General features: G+C 50.9%; 1 protein-coding gene and 3 non-coding genes across 4 annotated transcripts; all 4 read left to right on the top strand.

Moving 5' to 3' along the window:
• The first annotated feature begins 16239 nt into the window (after positions 1-16239).
• Positions 16240-22943, top strand: RPS3 (ribosomal protein S3). Its single transcript, XM_030475782.1, has 7 exons — positions 16240-16369; positions 17456-17586; positions 17826-17919; positions 19084-19178; positions 19837-20024; positions 21393-21589; positions 22874-22943. Exons 1-6 carry the CDS (start codon positions 16340-16342, stop codon positions 21584-21586), a joined length of 732 nt encoding a protein of 243 aa, XP_030331642.1. The 5' UTR covers positions 16240-16339; the 3' UTR covers positions 21587-21589; positions 22874-22943.
• LOC115604620 lies at positions 19337-19483 on the top strand. Its single transcript, XR_003990344.1, has one exon. It is a non-coding gene; the product is annotated as a small nucleolar RNA SNORD15 (small nucleolar RNA).
• LOC115604619 lies at positions 20780-20927 on the top strand. Its single transcript, XR_003990343.1, has one exon. It is a non-coding gene; the product is annotated as a small nucleolar RNA SNORD15 (small nucleolar RNA).
• LOC115604621 lies at positions 21789-21926 on the top strand. Its single transcript, XR_003990345.1, has one exon. It is a non-coding gene; the product is annotated as a small nucleolar RNA SNORD15 (small nucleolar RNA).
• Positions 22944-24081: the final 1138 nt, after the last annotated feature.

Here is a 24081-nt window from a genome sequence, read left to right as displayed (position 1 = left end):
CTCTTTTGCCCTGTTTGAACACACTGGCTGCATGACTGGCCACACCGTGTTGGGTTGGATCTTCAATCTTTCATTTCCACTCTCCACACCAAACACTACATGGACTTTCATCACTTTTTGTCCCCTGAGCTCCTGCAGCTTCTTCCTTTGAGAAGTCCCATCTTCCCAGCTTTTGATACGTATTCACAGTGCTCTTCCAAATAGTGTTGTCTTCAACTTCCTTGTCCTTTTCTTTACATACAATCCCAGACTGGTTTGGGTTGAAGGGACCTTAAAGCTCCTCCAGCTCCAACCCCTGCCACGGGCAGGGACACCTTCCACTAGAGCAGGTTGCTCCAAGCCCCTGTGTCCAACCTGGCCTTGAACACTGCCAGGGATGAGGCAGCCACAGCTTCTCTGGGAAAAGTCTGTGCCAGCGCCTCAGCACCCTCACAGGGAAGAGCTTCTGCCTCAGAGCTCATCTCAATCTCCCCTCTGGCAGGTTAAAGCCATTCCCCTTGGCCTGTCCCTCCAGGCCCTTGTCCAAAGCCCCTCTCCAGGTTCCTTGTAGCCCCTTTAGGCCCTGGAGCTGCTCTAAGGTCTCCCCTTAAGGAGCCTTTTCTTCTCCAGTGGCTCTGCTTCCCAGATTTTCAAAAGGGATACTGAGACTGAGAATTTGATGGAGGTGATGGGGGTAAATGGCAAAATTTACTACACATTAATTGTGCCGGGGTTTCTTTCTGTTTGTTTCATGGGAATAGTAAAGAAACCCAGGCACGTGGGTGAATTCCCCTTCCCATACAGCCCAAGTATCACTCACTGTTAATAGTAATTAAAAAGGAAAACAAAACCCCCACCTTCTTCTCCAAATAAAGGATCTTTTGTTTCTCTTCATATAACATGGGGCACTGGCTACTCTGCAACACCTGCAAATCTCAGCATGACAGAGGATATCTGCCTTCATCAGCCCTTCCTTATGCTGAGCTTCCCAGGAAACTTGGGAGAGGAGCCGCTGCCATGGAAAGAGCCTTTTCTCCCCATGTTTTCTCTGCAGATCTTCTGCCCTGCATAGGGCTGATGGGAGGGATGGGGGGAGTAGCTGCTCCCTCTGTCCTACAGCAAGAGGTGAGCTCGGGAATACTGAGACCTCCGTTCAAGGCACAGGGGGAGGCTGGAGAAAGTGAGGGATAAAAGGAAAGAAAACTTCACAGAAATCAGGGATGCAGCACATGAGCCACTAAAAAACGCAGCTCGGAGGATGCTGACGTGCCTACTATACCGAGTAGTTCCCTACTCCAGGCTTTCCCCAGGGGAGATTGAGGGTTACAGATCTGGTAGGAGGATCAGTGGAGCAAGTGTGCCTCTGCATTGCAGGTCATTTCATCCGGTAAATCAAAGCACTGCAGCGGTTGGGGCCAGGCTGGGGAAGGCAGGAAAGCTCTGAGGTGACTGGAGTTGAACTGGAACAGACCCCTCTGTTCCCAGCAAGAGGAGAGAGATGCTGGGTTTGCTTAAGTACAAGCACAGCCTGATTCAACACAGCAGCACTTGTGTGTGGAGCTGGTACAGTCGTATTACAGTGGTGCTCCCCTACACCAGCTCAGTTAAAGCTGCAGCAGGGGAGGCAGCAGGTAGCCAGGCTGCTCTTTAACATGCTGGAATGTGCTCTACATCCCAAGGGAAATCTCAGCCCTTCTCCCCCCGCCACTAGAAAGACAACCTGGAATTATTGTATTGAGCAGATCACGATTTAGTTTAGATCACATAGAGCAGAGCCAGCCAGGGGTGGAATAAAGATGGGCTGAGAGAAAAGAAGTATCTCAATAACCTGGATCTCTTATCTCGGATGTTCAGGATTTCAGAAGCTCTTCCCTGTGAGGGTGCTGAGGCACTGGCACAGACTTCTCCCAGAGAAGCTGTGGCTGCCCCATCCCTGGCAGTGTTCAAGGCCAGGTTGGACACAGGGGCTTGGAGCAACCTGCTCTAGTGGAAGGTGTCCCTGGATGAACTGGATGAGCTCTAAGGTTCCTTCCAACACAAAGCACTCTGTGCTTCCATGATTCTATAATTTTCTGTGCCTCTGCATCCTGCTTGCAGAGCAGTTCCAGCATCACTTGAAGAGTTCTCTTTATAGAGAGAAATCTGTGCGTTGTCACGCTGCATGAAGCACCTTCTATCCTGAAATGGCTCTTATCCCAGTCCCAAATTTTCCCCTTTTTTTAATGGTTTTGGTTTAGATTTTCCTTTTCCAAATGCAGATTCAAGAGCAGTTGCTCCTGCTCTGGTGTAATTGCTTTTGTGTCCTGTAATTGCTTCTCCCTTTTCCATTGTTTATTGAAAGAGGAATGAATTTCCAGGTCTCGTCACGTTGGGAATGCTGAGAGCAGCTCCTGTAAATCCCACAGCACAGCAATTTATCTTTTTTACTCAGCTGAATCCTGCAGAATGGGCCAACTCCAGCTTCACCTCTTGTGTCCTGGGCAAATGACTGCACTGATTGACTTCTCTAAGACTGGGGCCTCCTTCCTGCTTAACATAGGGAATGATGAAGCGATGGGATACGGTCTGCAGGCACCGAGAGTGGGTAGGAAACAGCAACAACCTGGGATTAACTTGCTGATGAGAATCGTAGGATAGTTTGGATTGGAAAGGACCTTAAAGCTCCTCCAGTCCCAACCCCTGCCCCGGGCAGGGACACCTTCCACTAGAGCAGGTTGCTCCAAGCCCCTGTGTCCAACCTGGCCTTGAACACTGCCAGGGATGGGGCAGCCACAGCTTCTCTGGGTAACAAAGAGTAAACTTGCATCCGGAGACTTGAGAGGCTGATTGTTGAAAAATAAGGATACAGCATTTAAAATAATGTGTATTCTGTTCTTAATTTCACTTTTTTAAGCAATTTTACAGTATTACTGTATGTTCATGTACAGAAAATGATTTAAAGGGCCAAGGAAGGGAAGCAACAGATATGGTCTTAATAGAACAAAGGTGAATGGCTTTAAGCTGCCAGAGGGGAGATTGAGATGAGCTCTGAGGCAGAAGCTCTTCCCTGTGAGGGTGCTGAGGCGCTGGCACAGGGTGCCCAGAGAACATCACAGCTCTGAACCAGCCAGTCCATTCTGATGCCACAGACCCCCCAGAAGCTCGTTTTGACAGAGCTTTGGAAGAAAGGCAGAGGGAAGCAGTGAGAGCTTCGACTTCCAGTGAAAGGATCTGAGCTCTCTAGAGGTGCTTGAGGCAGCAGAGCTGAGTCTAAGCCAGATCATAGTCACTTGTTCAGGCATGAAAGTGGCAGGAGTCCTCTGAGGCCGCGGTTCAGTGACAGTAAATCCAGCTGTAGGGCACCTTGTGCTAATCCATGAGTGCTGTGGCACCATCAGATGGAGGCTGGTCCTCAGAGACTCCCTCTGCCAGCTCTGATGTGTCCACAGTGCTTCGATGGGTTGAGTTCTGTGCCAGCAGGCCAGGAGTTATCTATCTGTGTCACCCTAATATGTCAAGTCAGGTCTTGCACATCCCCTTGCTGGCAGCCTGGTGAAGGAAAGCTGGTGTGAGTCTGTGCTGTTGGTTGTAGCTGGTTCAGCAGAGATGAGCCAGAGTTAGAGCTGGTTCAGCTTTGTCTTGGTTGACTTTGGGCTGGGTCTTAGAGTCATGGAATGGTTTGTGTTGGAAGGGACCTTAAAGCTCATCCAGTTCCAACCCCCTGCCACGGGCAGGGACACCTTCCACTAGAGAAGTACCAAAATATGAAGGGCCAAGAAGAAACCAGAACACTTCACCTCTTCCATCAGTTGGGTGGAAGCTTGAGCGGGAACTACCCCAAACCCTGGTGAGTCTTGCTTGTCTCCCCATGGATCTGAAGCTCTTGAACTCGAGTTCAAGGTGGGGGACAACCCACACATACTGCTGTCCCCCTGGGGACAGTTTCCCTTGGAGCCAGGGACAGGGAATACCGTGCCTGCAGGCTGCCTGTGTGGAGCTGGAAGCCCATGAACAACACATAGAGACAAAGATCTTTTGTGTATGGAGCCAAGAAGCCCTTGATACCTTGTTGGGCTTCCCTACCACTAATGGGCACCCTCTTTTGGGTCAAGGCATCCAATATTCACAGCTTTGCCTCCAGATTTTCTGTAATAGGTGGGGATTTTTTTGCCAGAGTTTCAACAGAAATTAAACTCCAAATATGAAACGTTATAAACATGTATTTTTGACATGTTGGACTTCTAACAAGTCAAGCATCCCCCTGGTGAAAAGCCTGCACAGAGCAGAAGCAGGAGCCCACTATAACACAGGAGCTGTGTGGTTGTAAGGCTGAAAGTGGTGGATTCTCCACTCACAGAGATGTTTGAGGGATGGGAGCAGAGGAGAGGGGTGGCTGGGCCAAGGAATGCATCAGTAAATCTACTGTTGTGATCTTTAACCCAGCTCTCACCTCGTGAATGTGCTGGACCACTTGGCTTTCGATCGCTGTTGGCTTCTCAAGGTCTCCCTGCACCATAAATCACTGCTGCTTCCCTCAAGTGATGCTCCTGCATCCCAGCTCCTGCAGCAGGGAGCCACGTTGGGTGTGAGAAGGATAAATTCCAGGCAGTTCCTGTTCCTGGAGAGCAAACCCACATCACCCCCACTTCTCAGCCTGCCACAAAGCGTTGTTGAGGTCAGTGTGGATTATTACCCAAGGGCACCGGCAGAGCGGGATTGTTCTGGGATAAGGCATGGGATAACTCATGTGCATCCAGCAGGGAAGTGCTGCTGCTGCTTTTGGCATCATCTGACTGAGCTCAGCTGAGGACGAGGAGACGATTTATTGATTTCAAGTCCTAAACAGACATAGGTGGAGAGAATTCTGGGATGTTGGGCTATTACTCCAACGGAACAGGCTCAGTAGAGACTTCATTTATTTATTAGCCCCTGCAACACAATTGTGTTGTGTTGCAGCTCGAGTGGTTTATGTCGAGATTTGAAGAGCTGAGATACTGAAAACCAGAGCTTCCTGATGGCAGCCACTTGGTATTTTTGCTGAAACTGCTTGTTTTCTAAAGCAAATAGCCCCCCCACTGCAAACACTGGTTTGAGCTCACCCTTTCCTTAAAGATATATTGAAAAGAGGGGAAAAAATGGTGTTTAATCTCTGCTTTTGCATTCTGGTCAGATGCCTTTTTGCTCTTGATGGGTCTCTTACGAGGCTGACTAATGTCCTAGAAAATAACCTTGTGCTCAGGCTAACGGCACTTTCATCACTGCTGCTCTCTCGCTGTTCCTTGGAGGTGGAGACAAAAGCAAGGACCGGGTTGTTGCCAGGCTGCTCATGAGCAGCTCCCCCTTTGCTGCCGCAGCATCGCTCCATGGCCTGAAGCATCCTGCCCACCTCATCTGGATGAGCCGGGCTTGGAGCTGAGCCTGGCAAAGCACCAGCTACACACATCAGACGCACAGGATGTGAAGGACAGGCTCAGCCCGAGACTCAGCTGGCGCTGGCACCTCAGAGAGCGTTTTGCTCCATCAGGCCTCGGGCTGTCCTCATGCCAACAGCCATTAGAAGGAAGCGCAGGATGGAGGTCAGCCAGCGCTGGATCTGAAAGCTTCCCAAAGGAGCCCTGGGCTTGGATTACGAGTGAGGAGGATGCTGCTTTGAGGCCTTCATGTCTGTTCTCTGCATTGCAAAGCAGTTTGGCTGCCCCTAGCACAAAGAAAGAGGTGACAGAGCTGAAAGCTTCTGAGGGACCAAGGGTCTGGGCATGGAGACCTGCCCTTCAGTGACTCCTGCTGCAGCCTTATCAAGTCACTTTGCTGGTACTTGCCTCCAGGTTTATTACAGCATTTTGGAGGTGTCATCATCCCTGAAGGATGGCTCCAAAGAGAAGTGTAGTGTCACACACAGAGCAAACGCTGCTGATTTCTGGCCCTTTCAGGCCTCGTGTGTTATTGCTCTGCACCTGGAATCCCTCACATCAGTTTTGCTTTCATTCAGGCTGGGATGAGCTCTGCTCCTCCCTCGTTCTTCCTTATATCCAACCTACACCTCCCCTGTTTCAGTTTGAACCCATCACCCCTTGTCCTATCACTCCAGTCCCTGATGAAGGTCCCTCCCCAGCATCCTTGTAACCTCCTTCAGAGCACTGGAAGCTGCTCTGAGGTCTCCACACAGCTTCTCTTCTCCAGCCTCAACAGCCCCAATGTTCTCAGGAGCAAAACCAAACCCATTTCCCTGCTTTCTCCCCACACCAAGTGCAGTGCTCCCTGCATGCGCACCCGTATCCATCACACAGAGTCCTGAGCTCTCCACATCCTGCCGTGTCAGGTAACCACAGCGGGCAGTTAAACCACGAGCTGCCGTTTGAGAAGAGCAGGTAATGGCCTTATCTCAGTGCTTCTGATGCAGATGCACCCATAAATCATCCTAAGATGTGTTACACAGGGGAAACCAGCCACCTCCTGCCCTCTGCTTCTTTCCTGGAGCTGGAGAGCTGATTAAGAAGCACTTACTTAAGCTGATGGGTTTCAAGTGATGCTACCAAGGGCAAACTGCTCTCTTGGAAGTGCCCGTTAAGGTTTCAATTTCCCTGCCTTGCTCAGAGCAGTGGTGCTGGGGTGTGAGCTGCTGGAATGACCTCTGGTAGCAGCCAGTGGCTTCATTAAATAGTAAAGAGCTGAACTATTGCCAGCTAAAGAGCACACCGAGATGCTTATTCCATTTCCTGTTCTTAAAGGAAATATCAATTATTTACTCCTGTGCTTCAAGGGCTTTAAGTGGATCCAAGCAGTGAAGCAAAACCGTGTTCACCAGGGCAGGTGCCCAAAGGGAAGTGTCACAGTGATGGGCACGTTTGTGAGCAGCCATTCAAACACTGCTGATGATTTATCGGATCTAACAGAGGTGATGGGGCAGGATGGAGGGTCAGAGGCTGCTCTAATGGGTCAGCTCTGCTCTGGAGGGTCAGACTCTGCTCTTGGAATGATGTGGTGATTGCTGCAATTGGCGGCTTAAATCCGGAGAATTTCTGGTGCGGAACTTCTGAGTTTGCCCATTTCTAAGTTGAGGGGGGTTCATTTTCAGGCCTTGGCACTTGAAAGCTTTAACCATGTTCTCACATCATAGAATCACAGAATGGTTTGGGTTGGAAAGGACCTTAAGATCATCCACTTCCAACCCCCTGCCATGAGCAGGGACACCTCACACTAGCCCATATCACCCAACACTCTCTTGGAGATTCACACACATGTTTCCAGAGCCCCATTTCACCAGTTACTCACCCTTAGCATAGACCTGAGCTGTTTCTGCTCCAGTTTCAATCCTGCTCTTGGATTCCTTTAGCTGCTGGGAAGGAGATGGGATTTGCCACCTCTGCCTGCAAACACAGCGCCCTTTCCCCTCCTCCCATCCCGCAGGATCGTGCCACCTTCCCTCGCTGCTGGAAGGTTTCCTGGACTCACTCTCCATATTCTGGCCAAGCCAAGAAACAGTAAATCCTGTGTGTGAAGTGTTTACAAAGGGCCTTTAAACGTGGCCCTGAGTCCTGCTCCTCCCAAACGTGTTTCCACTCCATCTCACCCCACTCTTACATCCTCCTCAGGCTGCTCCATATGGGAAGGGGCTCACCAGAACAGGATTTGGGTTCCTCATGAGGCAACCAGCTCCAAAGGGACAGGAGATGTTCCTCAGGAGCTTTTCCAAGCTGCTGAAGAGTTGGGAATAGCTCGAGGAGGGGCTTTATACCAGACAAGGCAATTCAATTTGAATGGTAGCAGCTGCTCCAACTGCAGCAATAAACTATAATACTCCAGCTCTTGCAATAAACCTCCCATCTGAGGCAGGCTTTACAAATGCTTTACAACCGGTGCTTGCAATCCATCATATCTCTACTTGAATTACTTTCCAGGAGCAGTCTCCATTCATTTAATGCAATGTATCTCATCTTGTCCATCTCTGCCCTGGGTTTCATTTTCCACAGCTACTTGCTGGGAAAATTCATTAGCTCTGTGCTGTGCCCAGTGAAGGTGCTGGTTGTAGGGATGGTGGTTTGGGTGCTTTTCTATACCTGGGAGCTTTGGATGGAGATTTGGCTCTTGGGAGCGTGGGGCAGGCAGCCTGTCCCTCTGAGGATGGTGATGGCCCAGGTTTGGGACCACTCACAAGCCATGCAGGGACAGCAGCATCCTGCAGATATAAGGCTGGGTATGTGCAATAAGCTGCTGGGTCTTGTGCCCTCATCCTGGATGGGCAGAGGTGATGGAAACAAGTCTCCTATGGAGCCAGGCTGAGAGAGCTGGGCTGGGGCAGCCTGGAGAAGAGAAGGCTCCTGAAGGGGACACCTTAGAGCAGCTCCAGGGCCTAAAGGGGCTCCAGGAAACCTGGAGAGGGGCTTTGGACAAGGGCCTGGAGGGACAGGCCAAGGGGAATGGCTTTAACCTGCCAGAGGGGAGATTGAGATGAGCTCTGAGGCAGAAGCTGTTCCCTGTGAGGGTGCTGAGGCGCTGGCACAGACTTTTCCCAGAGAAGCTGTGGCTGCCCCATCCCTGGCAGTGTTCAAGGCCAGGTTGGACACAGGGGCTTGGAGCAACCTGCTCTAGTGGAAGGTGTCCCTGCCCGTGGCAGGGGTTGGAACTGGAGAGCTTTGAGGTCCCTTCAACCCAAACCAGTCTGGGATTCTATGACTCTGAACAGACATTCATCCAAGTAGGTATTTTGGATTGATTGTGCTCAAATTACTCTACCTTAGGGGAATGGCTCCCTTCGCAATGAAATGCTCCCCAAGGAATGCCCTCTAGTAGGGACGTGAAGGGATCTTCTGCCCTTGGCTTCTTGTATATGTGATCCTGGTCCCCTCCTCTGGTCCTGGCAGAGCCGTGATGCAGCTCCCAGCCTGCAGCAGGGCCTCAGCTTGGGCTGCAATTCCTGCTCCAGGCTCCGTTTCCCATAGCAGACACTCTCCCCTGGGAACATCCCATTACAGGAGAGTTCCTCGTTGCTGGGAAATGTGGCTGGGAGCTGACTGGCATTAAGTGCTTTTCTTTCCCCCCTCCTTTATATGATTTGGTTATTCCTGTAATAGTGATCAGCAGCTTTCTGGCTGCTGGAGGCAGCTCTGTCCTTGCAGAGACCATCTCAATCCTCCACAGCTCCTCCTTGCCATTCCCATTCCTCAGGCCTGTGGGTGATCTGGTGAGCCCGTAGTGGTCCTTGATCCAGCATCACAGGTCCAGAAGTCTCTGTCTTGACAGCACAGGGTTGTGGTACATCATCCTGCTTGGGAACATCCCTGTGGTCCCTTTCATCTGTTATCAGCATCAGTCACATTTATATCCAGACAGATCCCTCGAGCAGCCACTCTTTCCTTTAGCACCAGCTCCTTGTGCAGCTGCAAGGAGAAAAGCTCCTGTGCTGTGAAAGGGGTGATTTTAGAGGCAGGGGAGACATCCCTCCAACACCCCAAAAAGCATTTTGGGGAAGGAGGTGCATCCTCAGAGCCAGAGCTCAGAAGAGAGGCCATAGTGAGGGTTTGCTCTCAAGGGGCTCTTTTGGGGTGGATGGAGACAAGGTCTGTGCTGAGGCTGTCAGAATCCCCCCATAGCGTGGCCCCAAAGGTCCTCACAGGGGGAGAATCAGGAGAAATGGGACGTTTCTGAACTCCCCGGGCATATCCAGAGAGGTGATGGGATTTGTCCCATCATCCTGGGTGGGATCCCACTTTGTATCCCCAAATCCCACGGGTGTCTGAGCTCCAGGGACCTCAGGGGTGAAGTTTGACCTCACCTCCCTCCCTGCCATGAAATTCAGCTCACATCTTGCTGTGTGTGCAGGAGGAAGAGGCCGGATTGGGATGCAGCAGCTCCGTGTCACTGGGGAATGGCTCTGTTGGTGCAGTGGGAAGGGGCAGCTCCTGTGTTTCTGTCTGTACCGATGTGTCCTGGTGTGGTTTGGATGCCCCCGAGGCTGTTCCCTGATGCTTCATTCCCTTGCAGAGCCACCACGGCCCTTGGGTAGTGCAGGATCTCCCTTGGGATTATTTTGCCATGTGAAAACAGCGGCAGCAATGACAGTCAGGGACATTCCCAGGCAGGACATTTGCTCCTAGTGCCACCTTTCACCGTTACCCACAGAAAACATGGAGTATCCCCAAATCCAGCATTCCTGCAAGCTGGAAAAGCCGCTGTCTTCCCCAGCCCCTTCACTGCAAAGGGCTGCCAGCCCCTCCTGGATGCTCTGAACAGGAGCCAGATTCCCGGGGAGAAAACACTGGGATGTGGGTTTAATTGAGCCTGTGCAATGGCCTTGGGCTGCCATAAACCATGTTGCTGTCTGAGCAATGAAAGGAGCTGGAGGGAGGCAAGACAGCTCCTGATTCCCGAACCTGCTCCAAGCTGCCATTCCCACAGTGAGGAAACCTGCTGCAAACCCCACGGCACCTGCAGTGAGGACACAGGGGGGGCCCTGGTGCCACCAAATGCCGTGTTAAGGGGTTACATCCCCATTTCTGTGCCTTTGCTGCAGCAACCCCAGGGGGTTTTCCATCCACACGGACCTTGGGAACAAAGGGAATCTCTGTCTGGCCCCACAAACCCGAGTGACAGCCACCCCTTCATGGGATTTATGGATAGTCCTGCAGATCCAAGCCTTACTGGGGCTGGGAGGCCATTGGGATCCTTTGATTTTCCAGTCCTGATTTGAGCTCGCCGAGGTGAGGAATATGGGCACATCCCAGCTTTTTCGGGGTGCTGCCAGCCTCCCTTTCAGCAGGGATGAAGCAGAGAGGAATTCATCCCTTTCTGGCTGCAAACAGCATCTCGGAGCATCACCATGTATCCCTGGGAGCCGGCTGGAGCCGGGGATGGATGGAGCGGAGGGAGGAATCCCACGTTGCTATTTGTGGAAGGGATTGAAATGTTCCCGGCTCCAAAGGCTGCAGTTTGGAGCCCGCTGGCTTAGCTGGGCCATGTCTGGGGGAGCAGGGACATTCCCCTAACGCCACCGAGGCCCCTGCTTTGTACCAGGGTGCAGCTTGACCCCAGCTCCGGGTGTCGATGCTGACCCTGACATGCTGATACAACACATAGTTTCTCCTTAATAGGGCATGGAAAAGGGGATGCACGTCAGGGCCAGGCTTTTTTGCTCATGTTGTGCCTTTCCCTGTCTTTATGTGATCCAGAAATACATTGGTCGAGCCTCTCCTGGGTAAACTTAGCCTAAAAATATAAGATAGTCATGGGCCAGATACTTCCTGCTCTGGAAGTGTCGTGGTCCCAAGCTGGAAACCAGCAGAGTTGGGTTTGTGCAGGTCAGGAGGGTCTTTCCTTCATAGTGGTTTGAGATCCTGGTTCATGTGCTCAGATCTCTGCACAGAGACCTCAGCTCCTGGCCTGATGGGTTGGTGTTACCTTGGGGTGAGGACCACAAATACAGATGTCCCCTCACTGTAGTGATAGGACAAGGGGTGGTGGGTTCAAACTGAAACAGGGGAAGTTCAGGATGGATATAAGGAAGAAGTTGTTCCCTGTGAGGGTGCTGAGGCGCTGGCACAGGGTGCCCAGAGAAGCTGTGGCTGCCCCATCCCTGGCAGTGTTCAAGGCCAGGTTGGACACAGGGGCTTGGAGCAACCTGCTCTAGTGGAAGGTATCCCTGGGTTGGAAGTGGATGAGCTTTAAGGTCCCTTCAACCCAAACCATTCCATGGTTTTATGATCCAACTTGTCACAGTTCTGGGACTGTGGGTTCCCCAAGTGCCACCCCAAACCTGACAATCTCTGTGGTCTTTTGAGCAAGATGTTCCTGCCTGGCCCCATCCCTATCCCCCTGCCCTCTCCTCGGTGCTCACAGGCTGCTGTGGAGCTGAGCTGGGGCAGGGAAACGAGCAGGGCTTTAAATAACCTCCTCCAAAATATATGTGTTTGTGTTGGATGGTTCCTGGGAGCTGGTTGACAGCCGGGCTCCAGGAACAGCAGGATGGGCCAGGGAAGGGGGGAAAAGGAGGGAGCTCCTCATAGCCTCTGCTGCCAGGGGAAGTGTGATACTGCACCATGCTGGAGGAAAAAGGAAAGCTTTCCTTGGAGATGAGATGTCTCCTGCCCATTTTGTGTCTCAGTGATGGGCTGGGGAAAGCTCACATATGTGCTCATGCATGTTTGCATCCAAATGTGCTGTGTTGGGCAGTCCTATGGTCCATTCAGATGGATTAGGGATGTTTGAGGTGTATCCCTGGCCCATTTGCTTTAGTATCTCCTCGTAATGTGGCTACTCCATCCCCTTTTCCTACCTGCTTTAACTCCTGGGCATCCTCCTGAACTTCCACAGCTCCATGCAGCCCAGTGGTCCCAGCTCCTCCAGAGGATGGGGCTCAGTGGGTCCCTCTGAGGGGTCAGTTCAGAAAGCAAATGAGCAGCAACCTGTAGGCTGAAATGGGGGCACAGAAATTAGGGTATCTTACACCCAGGTCAATTCATTGCAGATCCAGACTTACATGGAGCATCAGTGGTGATTTATACAGCACTGGGAAGGATCAGCATCTATTCCATCATCTGGATGCGAGCTCGGTTTGTCTCATTGTGCCCAGGGATGCAGATGGAGAAGAGCACCAGGAGCCCACAGAGTGTCTAAGCAAGTATTTCTGTTCACTCTACACCAGCCCAGCCTGAGCCCTGGGCTCTCAGTGCTGCTCAAATCCATCCATGGTCAGCCTGGCTCCAGCCTGGCCACAGCCACGGTCCCTGGGGAAGAGATTGATGGAGTTGTGGCTCCTAATTTCAGCTAAAAGGAAGTTTCCATTGAGAACAGCACAGATGGAGTCCATGGACAGTAACTAGAGCTTGAGGAGCGTGAGGATGAAAGGAGAAGGATGGGGCCACCACTCAGGTTGATGTGTTTTGGCAGCCCGAAAGGGAAGAAAGTGGGAGGAAAGGATAGCAGGAACAACAGGAGCTGGAGAGGGATATGGGGGTGAGAAACAGCATGTCCTGCTGTGTCTCTTCCCTCTGGAGAGATCATAGGGAGGTTGAAGGGTGGATGGTGTGGGAATGCCAAGCTTGGACTGGCCCAGAGAGAAGGGAAGGAGTTGGTTGAGGGAAGGGCACACACCACAAATACAAGAAGGGCATTTAGGGGGGACACTAAATGTGTCTGCTCCAGACAGGCTCTGTCTCCCCAATGCTCCACCATCCCTCAAATCCTGGACAAATGAATCCCTGGGGAAGAGGGAAGAGGGAGGAGAGAAACGAAGCTTTTCCCAGCCTGGAAACCGTCTCCACTGACATCTAGTGGCAAAAGAAGGTGAAGAGGAGAGCTGGCTCCTCAGGCGCTGCTGCCTCCCCGCTCCCACAGGCAGCGCTGGGGTGGGTGTTTGAAGATGTGTTTTACCAGCCCTGGACTGGTTATACTGGAATTCCCTGCGTGGTTTTTCCTGGCTGCATCTCAGTGAGGCAGCAAAGCGGTGCTGGAAAACACGGGCCCCAAAACACCATCGTTGGTGCTGTGACACTGTTAATGGAGCCCTGGTGGGGTTTGGCCAAAGAGTTAACAGGAGCCAAACCTCAGCAAGGGTCTGGATGTGGCCATCCCGTTTGGGAGAGAGATTAAGCGGCTGGACCATGGGTTCAGAGCTGGTGGTGGAGGTCCCACTGCTCTCTGTCCTTCCCTCAAGGGTTGGGACCAGCTCCAGGGCAGAAGTGCCTTCTCCATTGTGCTGTTCCCAGAGCGATGCTGATTGCAACCCTGCATGTTTATGGGGATCTGATCTTTGCTCATCAACTCTGCACGACCTGAGCAGTCCAGCCCAAAAACAGAGGTGGTGGCCAGGCCGTGGTGGCAACGCCTCTTGGTGGGACTTGGTGGCCATCAACTAATTTCAAGCCACCACCGGCCCTAACCTGCAATCCACTAATGTCAGCTACCTACAAACACACTCCTTAGGTGAAATCTAGTTCATAGTTTCCTTCTGCAGTGAAAAGCCCAGAGAAAACTGAAAATACAAACACCCATCTCCCACTGCTTTCATCTGCTCTTCATGGGAGGACCACGAATAGCCAGACCCAACCTGTGTGGGTTGGTAGATCTTCACCACGTCTTTATCTCCACTAGGTTGGGTCCCAACCTGCACAGCTTAGGTGCCCCCAGCCCTGTAAGCATCCCTGCTGCCCTGCTCTGAGCATCTCCCAGGTCTCCACTACCTTTCTGGAGACAAAGGCTCAGATGTACCCTCAGATGTACCCCATGGGATTATCTACAGAGCCATGGAATGATGGTCTCCCATTTCTTCTTTCTTTTTTGATGTTTCTAATGTTTAATTTCTTCTTTTGTTGCAGCACCCATGCAAGGAGCAGAGCTCTGCAATGCCCCTGCCTTTACCCATTGTTTCTGTAAAGCCTCTGGCAAAGCTTTCCAAGAGAAACCTTCCAGAAAGCCAAGCAGCTTATTCCAATGTTTTTGCCCATATCCCCCTATTTTCTGGCTCCTTTCTAGGAGGTTTGCAAGGCAGGACTTCCCTTTGCTGCCTCTTCCCAAACAGACCATGGTTACCCACAAGTGTGGGGGTATTTTCATAGAACCATTTAGGTTGAAAAAGACCCCTAAGATCAAGTTCAACCATAAACCATGATAACATATATGGTAAAATAAAATTTATATCTCTATTTCCTATACACCACACATCAATTCTACCCATTATTATCCATTCTAATTGAAATGGCACCACCAAACCCATGTAATGCCCTAAAATCCCTAAACCATTTTCCCTACCTTTGGCCACCACAGAAGCTTCGAGTGTGAAATCCCATCCTGTTGGCACTAATTCAACCCAGTGCCCAGACTGCAGCGGTGATGATACCATCATAGGAGGAAAAATAAACCCACAGAAGATCTGCCTTGGAGCTACAACTGTCCTAGTTACTGAATCATAAGGACCACAGCCCTGTTGCACACATACAGTAGGAAAGACCTGTGGTAGCTTTAAGTTTACAGTTGACTCTCCTCCATACATACAGTTCACTATAAATAGTTAAGAGCTATTAACGTGTACATAAAGCAGCAGATGAAGGGATAACAGAACAGCATCCTCTGGCAGCAGAGCCTCCTGATGTTGCCCTGGAAATAACCAAACAGCCTGTCTGTGATTTTCACACTCTTTTCCTCATGGGTGTTTCCTTCAGCTGTGACTGCCTAAAAAATAAAGGTTAAAATGACACAAACAGCCTGTTAAAAGACAGGTTTTGCTGCTCCCTTCACATCCACCCAGCCCTCGGGCTGTGTTCTCCTCATGTCTGAGGTGGCTGCAATGCTGTGAGGGGGACTTTTTACCACCAGGTATAAAATCAGGTGAATTAGAATTACAGAATCATAGAAGGGTTTGGGTTGGAAGGGACCTTCAAAAGATCATCTAGCCCAACCCCTGCTCATTGCAGGGACATCTTCAACTAGAGCAGGTTGCCCAGAACCACATCCAGCCTGGCCTTGGATGTCTCCAGGGATGGGGCAGCCACCACCTCCCTGGGCAACCTGTGCCAGTGTTTTACCACCCTCATTGTAAAGAATTTCTTCCTCACACCCAGCCTGAATCTCCCTCTTTTGGTTTAAAACCATCGCTCCTTGTCCTGTCGCAATATGCCCTGCTATAAAGCCATTCCCCATCCTTCTTATAGGTCCCTTTTAAGCACTGAAAGGCCACAATAAGGTGTCCCCTTCAGGAGCCTTCTCTTCTCCAGGCTGCCCCAGCCCAGCTCTCTCAGCCTGGCTCCAGAGCAGAGCTGCTCCAGCCCTCGCAGCAGCTCCGGGGCCTCCTCTGGCCTCGCTCCAGCAGCTCCACGTCCCTCTTGTGCTGTTGCCCCAGAGCTGGATCAGGACTGCAGGGGGGGGTCTCCCCAGAGCGCAGCAGAGGGGCAGGATCCCCTCCCTGACCTGCTGCTCACGCTCTGGGGGTGCAGCCCAGCACACGGGGGGGGTTCTGGGCTCAAGATACCGGCGATTGCCCCAACCCAGGGGCAGGACCTCATGAGGTACTTTGGTCCCAGGATGGACCCCTCAGGGCACCACTTGTCACTATTGTCCATCCAGACATTGAGCCATCGACCACTACCCTCCATATCTCTCCAGTTTAACACGTTGCTAACCCCTGTGCCCGTTTGTACCGGTTTTAGAGCCTTTTTAATGCCAACTGTGTGATTTCACAGCAGCCTGCTACAGGCAGAACCCCCCCGGCAGCGATAGGGTTAAACCTCCCCAACATGGCGGCGCTCCTGAGCACCGAGAAGACTACATTTCCCATCAGCCCCCGCCCGCCAGCCCACGTGATCCAGGCGGCCCAATGGAGAGCGGCGGAAGGCCGATATAGCCCGCCCTCTAGGGCCCACTCTCTCCTTTCCGCCGGGCGGCGCGGCTCAAGATGGCGGTGCAGATATCCAAGAAGCGCAAGGTGAGGGCGGGAGCCCGGCTCGCCGCGGCTGCCGAGCGCCTCCATATCGGCGGCATCGCGTCGGGGGCGGCCCCGGGCCTCGCCGGGGCGGGGCGGCGGCGTGGGGATGGCGGCGGATGCGGGAGGATGGCGGCGGATGCGACGCGGAGGCCCGGCGGGGAACATGGCGGCGGCGGGAGGCCGGGGTGAGGCAGCGTGAGGGGGCCCTGCGCGGGTCCCAGGGTAGGGGGTCAGCCGTGACTCCCCGCACAGCCCTGCGGGCGGCTTGCGCAGGGCTCCGGGCTTGTGTGCGCAGGGCAGGCAGGCTGGGGTTGCGCTGGGGGCGCGGAGCGGTGCTGGGAGCTGAGCAGCTTCCTTAGTTTTCGCTGTTTTTTAATGGGAAGCGTTTGGGTTTAAGTGATTCCCGGCGTCTGTGGGTCGGAGGAGCCGGGGGAGTGCAGGGCTCTGCCTGTCCTGGGGAGGGAGGGAGGCGTGTGCTCTGTCAGGGTGGAAGTGGGAGCTCTAGTAGAGGGGCCTGTGGGGCTGGGAGAGGGGACAGAATCCCAGCCTGGTGTGGGTTGAAAGGACCTTAAAGCTCCTTTGGGTTGAAAGGACCTTAAAGCTTCTCCAGCTCCAACCCCCTGCCACGGACAGGGACACCTTCCACTAGAGCAGGTTGCTCCAAGCCCCTGTGTCCAACCTGGCCTTGAACACTGCCAGGGATGGGGCAGCCACAGCTTCTCTGGGAAAAGTCTGTGCCAGCGCCTCAGCACCCTCACAGGGAAGAACCTCCTTATATCTAAGCTGAAGTTCCCCTGTTTCAAGTTGAACTCGTCACCCCTTGTCCTGTCACTCCAGTCCTTGGTGAAGAGTCCCTCCTGCATCCTTGTAGCCCCCTTCAGATATTGGAAGAAGTGACTTGTCTATGGGAACTTCAGGGAAAATGCCTTTATTTCTCCCCACTGCTGCTTCCTCTCCATGGGAGGGGAGGCAGCCGGTCTGCAGGATTGGTCCCAGGGATGAGCTGCACCCAAACTCCAGCTGGGAAGATCTTGTGTTCAGGCTGAGCACTTGAACAGAGCTTGACTTGGTCCGTTTGGTTTTCAGTTTGTCGCTGACGGCATCTTCAAAGCTGAGCTGAATGAGTTTCTGACTCGTGAACTGGCTGAAGATGGGTACTCCGGAGTAGAAGTCCGGGTCACTCCAACCAGGACTGAGATTATCATACTTGCCACCAGGTAATAACTGTGAGGTGCTGCTGTTGACTCACGGGTGCTGTGCAAGGCTGTAAGGAATGCTGCTGCAGGAGCTCAAAGTGGCGAGTATTACGGGAAGCTGCTTGGGAATGAGATCCTGAAGTTATCTTTAGTGCTACAGCAGTGTTGCAACCCCTGAACTTAGGTCTGGAAGCTCTTTGGGATGGTCACAAGCTCTGACCTAGAGACACTTCTCAGTCACGCTGTCCTTTCTTTCCCAGAACTCAGAATGTCCTGGGAGAGAAGGGCCGCCGCATCCGGGAGCTCACAGCTGTCGTGCAGAAGAGGTTTGGATTCCCTGAGGGAAGCGTTGAGGTAAAACTGTCTCTGTTAAAGCAGTATAAGTGGGTTGTGCAGTGTCTGGATGGTGTCAGCTGAAAGGGGGTTTGACTTGAAGATAACTTGGATCGTGTTTTACACGTTCTCACAAATGCTTTGCTGTTTGTGGTGGTTTGAGTGCTGTCACTTTGGTTTTCTCTGATTTCCCAACAAGGAGGGTGCAGATAAAGCTTTTTAAACTTAACCTGTAAATACGTTATAGAGAATGTTACTGTCCCAGTGTTGAGGTGAGAACTAGTCTAACAGCATAATGTTTGTGTGTTACCATCACCCTTATTGAATTCATAATGCTTCTGCCCTTACAAACAAACTGTTTTGGTGCAGGAGGATCTCTGAGATTTTTTGAGTATGATTCCGTAATAAAATAAGCATTAAAGTAACACACCAGTAATTTCTGGTCTCTTAATGTTTGAAATCTGGTGCCTTTACTAGTATTTTCCTCCAAAACAAATTAGTGGCGGGGGGAAATGTGTTGTCTGGGGTGGTGCTCCCATTTATTCCTGCTGGGCCAGTGTTGCTGGATCACATTATACAGTGAACGTTGCTGATTATGTCCAGCAACTGCTTAAACAGACTGAATGGCACAAACCCTCACAGAGCACAAATGATTTGTCAGCTCTAGGAATATCATGTGCATGAGTTTGAATGTCTGCTTCTTCTGAGGTATCAGGCTTTGGGCTCTTGGAGGTGTTGGATTTAATACACCCCACTCTCCCAGCTTGCAAAGTCAAACCTTTTCTTAGGTTGGATTTTAATCCTAAAGTAAACCTGTGTGACTGAGGTGGTGTGAGAACTGTCCTTGTGATTGTGTGGATACCTCTGTCCTGTGATCCCTCATGTTTTGGGGCTATTGAAGGAGCAGCTCATTGAGACTGCGCTATGGAGGTTTTAATAATCTACTGACTTTCAGTGGAGTCTTGTTGGTGTGTCTGAGCTCTGCCAGGAGTAGGAAACGTCCACCAGAGGAGTTAAGGGTGTGTAGGGTCCGAGGATAAAGCTTCTACCTGTAAATGTGGAAGGACTAACTGAACTGGGTGTAGGAGATGGGTCGTAAAGTAGTATGAAGCTCCTGTGTTCTGTTAAATTAAAAGTATCTTGAAATACAGCCCTGTTTCTGACTTTACTACTTCTCCTTTGTAGCTCTATGCAGAGAAGGTGGCCACGAGAGGTCTGTGTGCAATCGCTCAGGCAGAGTCCCTGCGGTACAAGCTTCTGGGAGGCTTAGCAGTGCGTCGGTGAGTGGAGCAAGCTGAGTGTGATGGCAAAGCGAGGAAGCGCGCATGAAGCTGGCAGTTATTTCTTTGCAAATAAAGGGGTGGAGGAGTGAAACACAATTTCAAGCCTTCTGGCTGAATCCTAGTTCAGGTGACACTTGGTCTTGCTTCTCAGATCCCTTCGGTGATGATAAGATGACGAGTCAGAAGTGGGTGCCTCTTGGCGTGGTATCTCTGCAGCGTCATGTTCTGTGATGCTGCATGTGGTTCTTCAGCAGGAGCATCCTGTCATCATTGGTTGATTTAGAGGCATTTGTCTGAGAAGGGATGGGGAGCTGCAAGCTGCACTCTTGATGTGGCTGTATTGTCCACCTTCAGCTGTGGAGCTGCTTTTGTGTCACTAAGAATTTGTGCTTGTCACTGTTCCCACAACCTTACAAGGACCATGAGTCACAAGAGTTTTCTTAAGCTGTGTTTGACAGTGCTAAAACAATGTGAAGACTTTTGCTGCTTTGAGTAGAACTTTGGGTGCTTGGGTATGTGTTCAGAAGGCTTTTTACAAGCAGAAGTTGAAGTGGGATTGCCTGTACTTGAAATAGGGATAAAATACCTCTATGGAGCCATGTGGATTTGGCAGAGTGAGAGTAACACAGTGGCTGTTGCTGCTTTCTCCCTTCAGGGCCTGCTATGGTGTCCTCCGCTTCATCATGGAGAGCGGTGCCAAGGGCTGCGAGGTGGTTGTGTCCGGCAAGCTCCGAGGTCAGCGAGCCAAGTCCATGAAGTTTGTGGATGGTTTGATGATCCACAGTGGAGACCCGGTGAACTACTACGTCGACACAGCAGTGCGTCACGTCCTTCTCCGGCAGGGTGAGTGCATGGGATGTTGGTTCCTTCTCTTGGTGCTTCAGAGCCAGAGATCTCCACTCCTGGTATCCCATGCGTTCAGGTTGGAGGCTTCCCTCTCACCTGTGGGGTAGTAACTCACATGGTTTTGATGCACCACTGATCTTATAGAGTAATTCAGTTGTGCTACTACTTGTTCTGGCTCCAAAAATCTGTTATTTCCTGGCCTTTTGCACCTAAGCTCTCAGTATGGAGTTTGCACATTAAATCTATAATAGAACTTTATTTGCATTCCTGTTTGGGAATGAGAAATGGAGAAGGGGCCTTCAGGAGACAACAGATTTCTGTGTAGTCATCCCAGGTCATTCACTTCTCTAGTGGTGGGGTTTGAATGTTTCCAGTTGAGCATGTGGTTTTAGATTTTCCACATACTCTCGCTTGTATCCTGTGGCCTCTGAGGTTGGTAGTAAAACAACTTACAAATGAAACACAGATTGACTGAATTTGAGCTGCTGGCAGTTTGGATTCTGGCTTTCTTGGCTCCTAGGGGTAGGCAGACAGAACATGGGAGAGCTACAAGACCCACAAAAAAGCCCAAATGTCAGACAGTTTTCCCCTGTAGCTGTGCCCTGGCAAGACTTCCCAGCTCAACCAGCCAAGCCTGCTTCCACTTGTCCTTCCCCCTGGTAAAACACACATGACTTCTGCATCTTAATTGCACTTGGGTTGCTTAATTCATGTGGGGATAGTAGCATAGACAAAGCTCTTCTCCACCTTCCCTTCAGTGATGATCCGATGACGAGTCAGAAGGGATGTCCTTGTGTCATTGCAGCCTGTTCAGTGCCACGTTCTGTGCTGCTGTGCTGAGGCTGCCTTGGGCAGGATGTCCTACTCATTGGATGATTTTGAGGCATTTGTCTGAGAAGGGATGCAAAAAAACCTCAGTGCAGCTTCCTAGGAAAGCGAGTCATCCCAGGAAGGACAGGGTTTAAAGCAGGGTTGCCATGACTTAGGGATAGAGCATGTTTTCATCCTAGTCCCTGGCTGCACTTAGCAAAGGCAATGAACTGGATAAGGGTAAAACATGCTGATGTAAATTCAGAGTAATGGGATTTCTAAGCTTTAGCACATGCAAGGCCAGGTTGGAGACAGGGGCTTGGAGCAACCTGCTCTAGTGGAAGGTGTCCCTGGCCATGGCAGGGGGTTGGAACTAGATGATCTTAAGGTCCTTTTCAGCCCAAACAATTCTATGGTTCTATGATTTGTGTTAATCAGCTTGCATCTTAGTGTTGCCAGGAGATGGTTTTGGTACAGAAAGCATGTTTTGTGGGGTTTGTCCCTACTGAACGTGTGCTTGATATTCTGTCTGTATTGTCCTGTCACTCTTTACAGGAGTACTGGGAATCAAAGTAAAGATTATGTTGCCCTGGGACCCAAGTGGAAAGATTGGCCCCAAAAAGCCTCTTCCAGACCACGTCAGCATTGTGGAACCCAAAGAAGAGATCTTGCCCACCACCCCCATTTCAGAGCAGAAAGGTGGCAAACCAGAACAGCCAGCCATGCCTCAGCCAGTTCCCACTGCCTGAGGGGTAAGTGCCTGTGTGTGGTGGGAGGTAGGTTTGGGGAGGATCCATGTGGAAAAGGTGTCATGTCACCCAGAGAAAGCTGTTGGGGAGAAAAGCTGCTGCCTTGAACCAGGCAGAGTGATCAGTTGGGCTTGGTTTGAGAATATTGCCCTGTATGAAGAGGGCATGGCTTAAGGCAGGCTGCAAACCAGCTAAGCACACCCTTCAGTGAAGATGAGATGACGAGTCTGAAAGGGAATATCCTTGTCCAAGTGCCCTGTTTCCATGTTGTGTTCTGCAGCATGAATTTGGGGACCTTGGGTCACAATTTGAGTGACTTAGAGGCATTTGTCTGAGAAGGGGTCAGTGCCTTGGGTGTTTTCATATCGTACCACCCACTACCAGTGTGCAGGTGACAGCACAGGCTATGTATATCCCACATGGGATCCACTTTGGGATAGACTTGGAAGCCAGTAACATTGAGCACAATGGTTAGGCTAGTTTTGTAAGTAAATAATGGAAGTTTGAAACCCTGTCTGTCTGAATGAGGAGCTTCTAAGATGGAAATGGATAGCTTGAAATTGTCTAAGAGCTGCTCTGGGTTGTTCCCATGTGCAATTTGCTGGTTTTCTCTGAGAGCAGCAGGAAGGAGAGGGCCTAAGGCCTCTTCCAGATTCCTCAGCTCCTGGTGAAAGCAAGGCTGTGGTGGTCTCTGACTGAATGAAGAGCTCCTCTTCATTCTAAACCCCTGATGAAGAGTCCCTCTTTGGTGTCCTTGTAGGCCCCCTCCAATATCTGATGGGAGCCTACAAGGATGCTGGAGAGGGACTCTTCATCAGGGACTGGAGTGATAGGACAAGGGGTGATGGGTTCAAACTGAAACAGGGGAGATTTAGGTTGGATATAAGGAAGAAATTCTTCCCTGTGAGGGTGCTGAGGCGCTGGCACAGGCTTGCAAGGAAGTTGTGAGTGCTCCATCTCTGGCAGTGTTGATGACCGTGTTGGATGGGGCTTGGAGCAACCTGCTCTAGTGGAAGGTGTCCCTGCCCATGGCAGGGGGCTGGAACTGGATGAGCTTTAAGCTCCCTTCCAACTTAAACCATTCTATGAAGCTGGCCTGTGTGATCAGGCAGAGTTCAGAGAGTTTGCAGGGCTCCTGTGGGTAAAAGGGGGATTGTTGGTGAAAATATAAGAAGTGAGAGGTTGGAAATCATGGAGCCTGTTTGTTCCTTCAGTGTTTGGGGTAGGAGAATGGTTCTGGGAACTAGTTTGCCACCATCTCACTCAGTATTCTGTTTTTTGTTGTAGGGTTTGTAACATCTGCAACCAGAAGCTTGACTGTCCTGAAAACATCTCTTAATAAAATCACAAAAGCCAGTGTTTGTGGAGGTGCTTTTCTTTGTTTTCCAAGATGTATTCCAGGAAAGCCTTGCTCCACCTTTGGTATGGAAGGAATTCTGTGGCATTTCTTCCAGGTTGTGTCACCCTTTTGGAGTGAACTTAGGAGATCCTGATCTAAAAGTGGGGATGGAATGCTGATGTCTGGTAGAGCTGGAGCAGCAATCTGGTGTTCAGAGGGTCATGAATAACATGAACTGGAGTAGTGCTGGTAACTCTTCACTTCCATACCAGTCCCTTACTCCGAGGTTTCCAGGAGGGGGAGCTTTTTTAGCAGTCTCCAAAGCAGTCATAGTAGTTTACACCTTTGTGGCTTCAAGTGAAGTATTACTGTATGGTACTAAATGCTTTTTTCACCTCTGTACATCCATTTATTTCCCTTGGCACTGAAAGGACGTTCAGTGTGTGACTTTCAGGCCTATAAACCACAGAGGAACATTACAGCTCCTATTAGGGTCAGGTAATCTTTGCTGGTGGAGATGAGGAGTGAGACACACTTCTGAGTAGGTATTTACACATTAGTGGAGGTGGAGGGGGAAATGTACACTGGATTTCAAACCTGTCCTAAGCTTTGAGATGGAAATAGAGCGAAGCAATTGGGTTAAAACTTGTGTTCCTTTGTGGCTTGAGTAGACTGTTATTTCTCACTATATTGATAACTAGCTTTAGTGAGCTGTAGGATGGCATCCTGAAGCTGATCATAGATGACAAGGCTACCTAAGCTGTTGAAATGTTCAGTCTGTAGCAGGGATGTGTTTCCATCCCTGTTCTCTTGCTGTATGAATGTAGCTGTTCCTGGCTGCTGTGGGGAAGCTAAATCCCTGCAGCTTGAAGCAGTGAGACTGAGCATTTGGTTAAGTTTCAGGCAGAGATTCTAGTTCTGTCAGCTCCTTTCCCAGTGTGTTTTTCAAACTTCACTGCAGTAATGGGAAGAGATTGTTACAAACATCGTAAGAGATCATGTTGTGTGCAGGATCAAGGCTTTTTGTTCACATTTGAGAACTTCAGAAGCTATTTGCTGCATGCAAAACTCCACAGATCTGCAAAATGTGTTGCTTGAGAATAGCTCTGACAGCCAGATTGCCATTTTCAGGAGGCTTCTCTGCAGGCAACTGGAA

Source organism: Strigops habroptila, chromosome 2 (assembly GCF_004027225.2).
Source record: "Strigops habroptila isolate Jane chromosome 2, bStrHab1.2.pri, whole genome shotgun sequence".
NCBI classification, from domain to species: Eukaryota; Metazoa; Chordata; class Aves; order Psittaciformes; family Psittacidae; genus Strigops; species Strigops habroptila.
Note: the sequence above shows the minus strand (reverse complement) of the source record. Positions and strands in the feature narration are given on the sequence as shown.

Coding starts and splice junctions, on each gene's coding strand:
- RPS3 (XM_030475782.1), top strand. CDS start 16,340: ATGGCGGTGCAGATATCCAAGAAGCGCAAG. Junction 19,179..19,836: donor GGAGGCTTAGCAGTGCGTCG/GTGAGTGGAGCA, acceptor TTCTCCCTTCAG/GGCCTGCTATGGTGTCCTCC. Junction 20,025..21,392: donor TCACGTCCTTCTCCGGCAGG/GTGAGTGCATGG, acceptor CACTCTTTACAG/GAGTACTGGGAATCAAAGTA.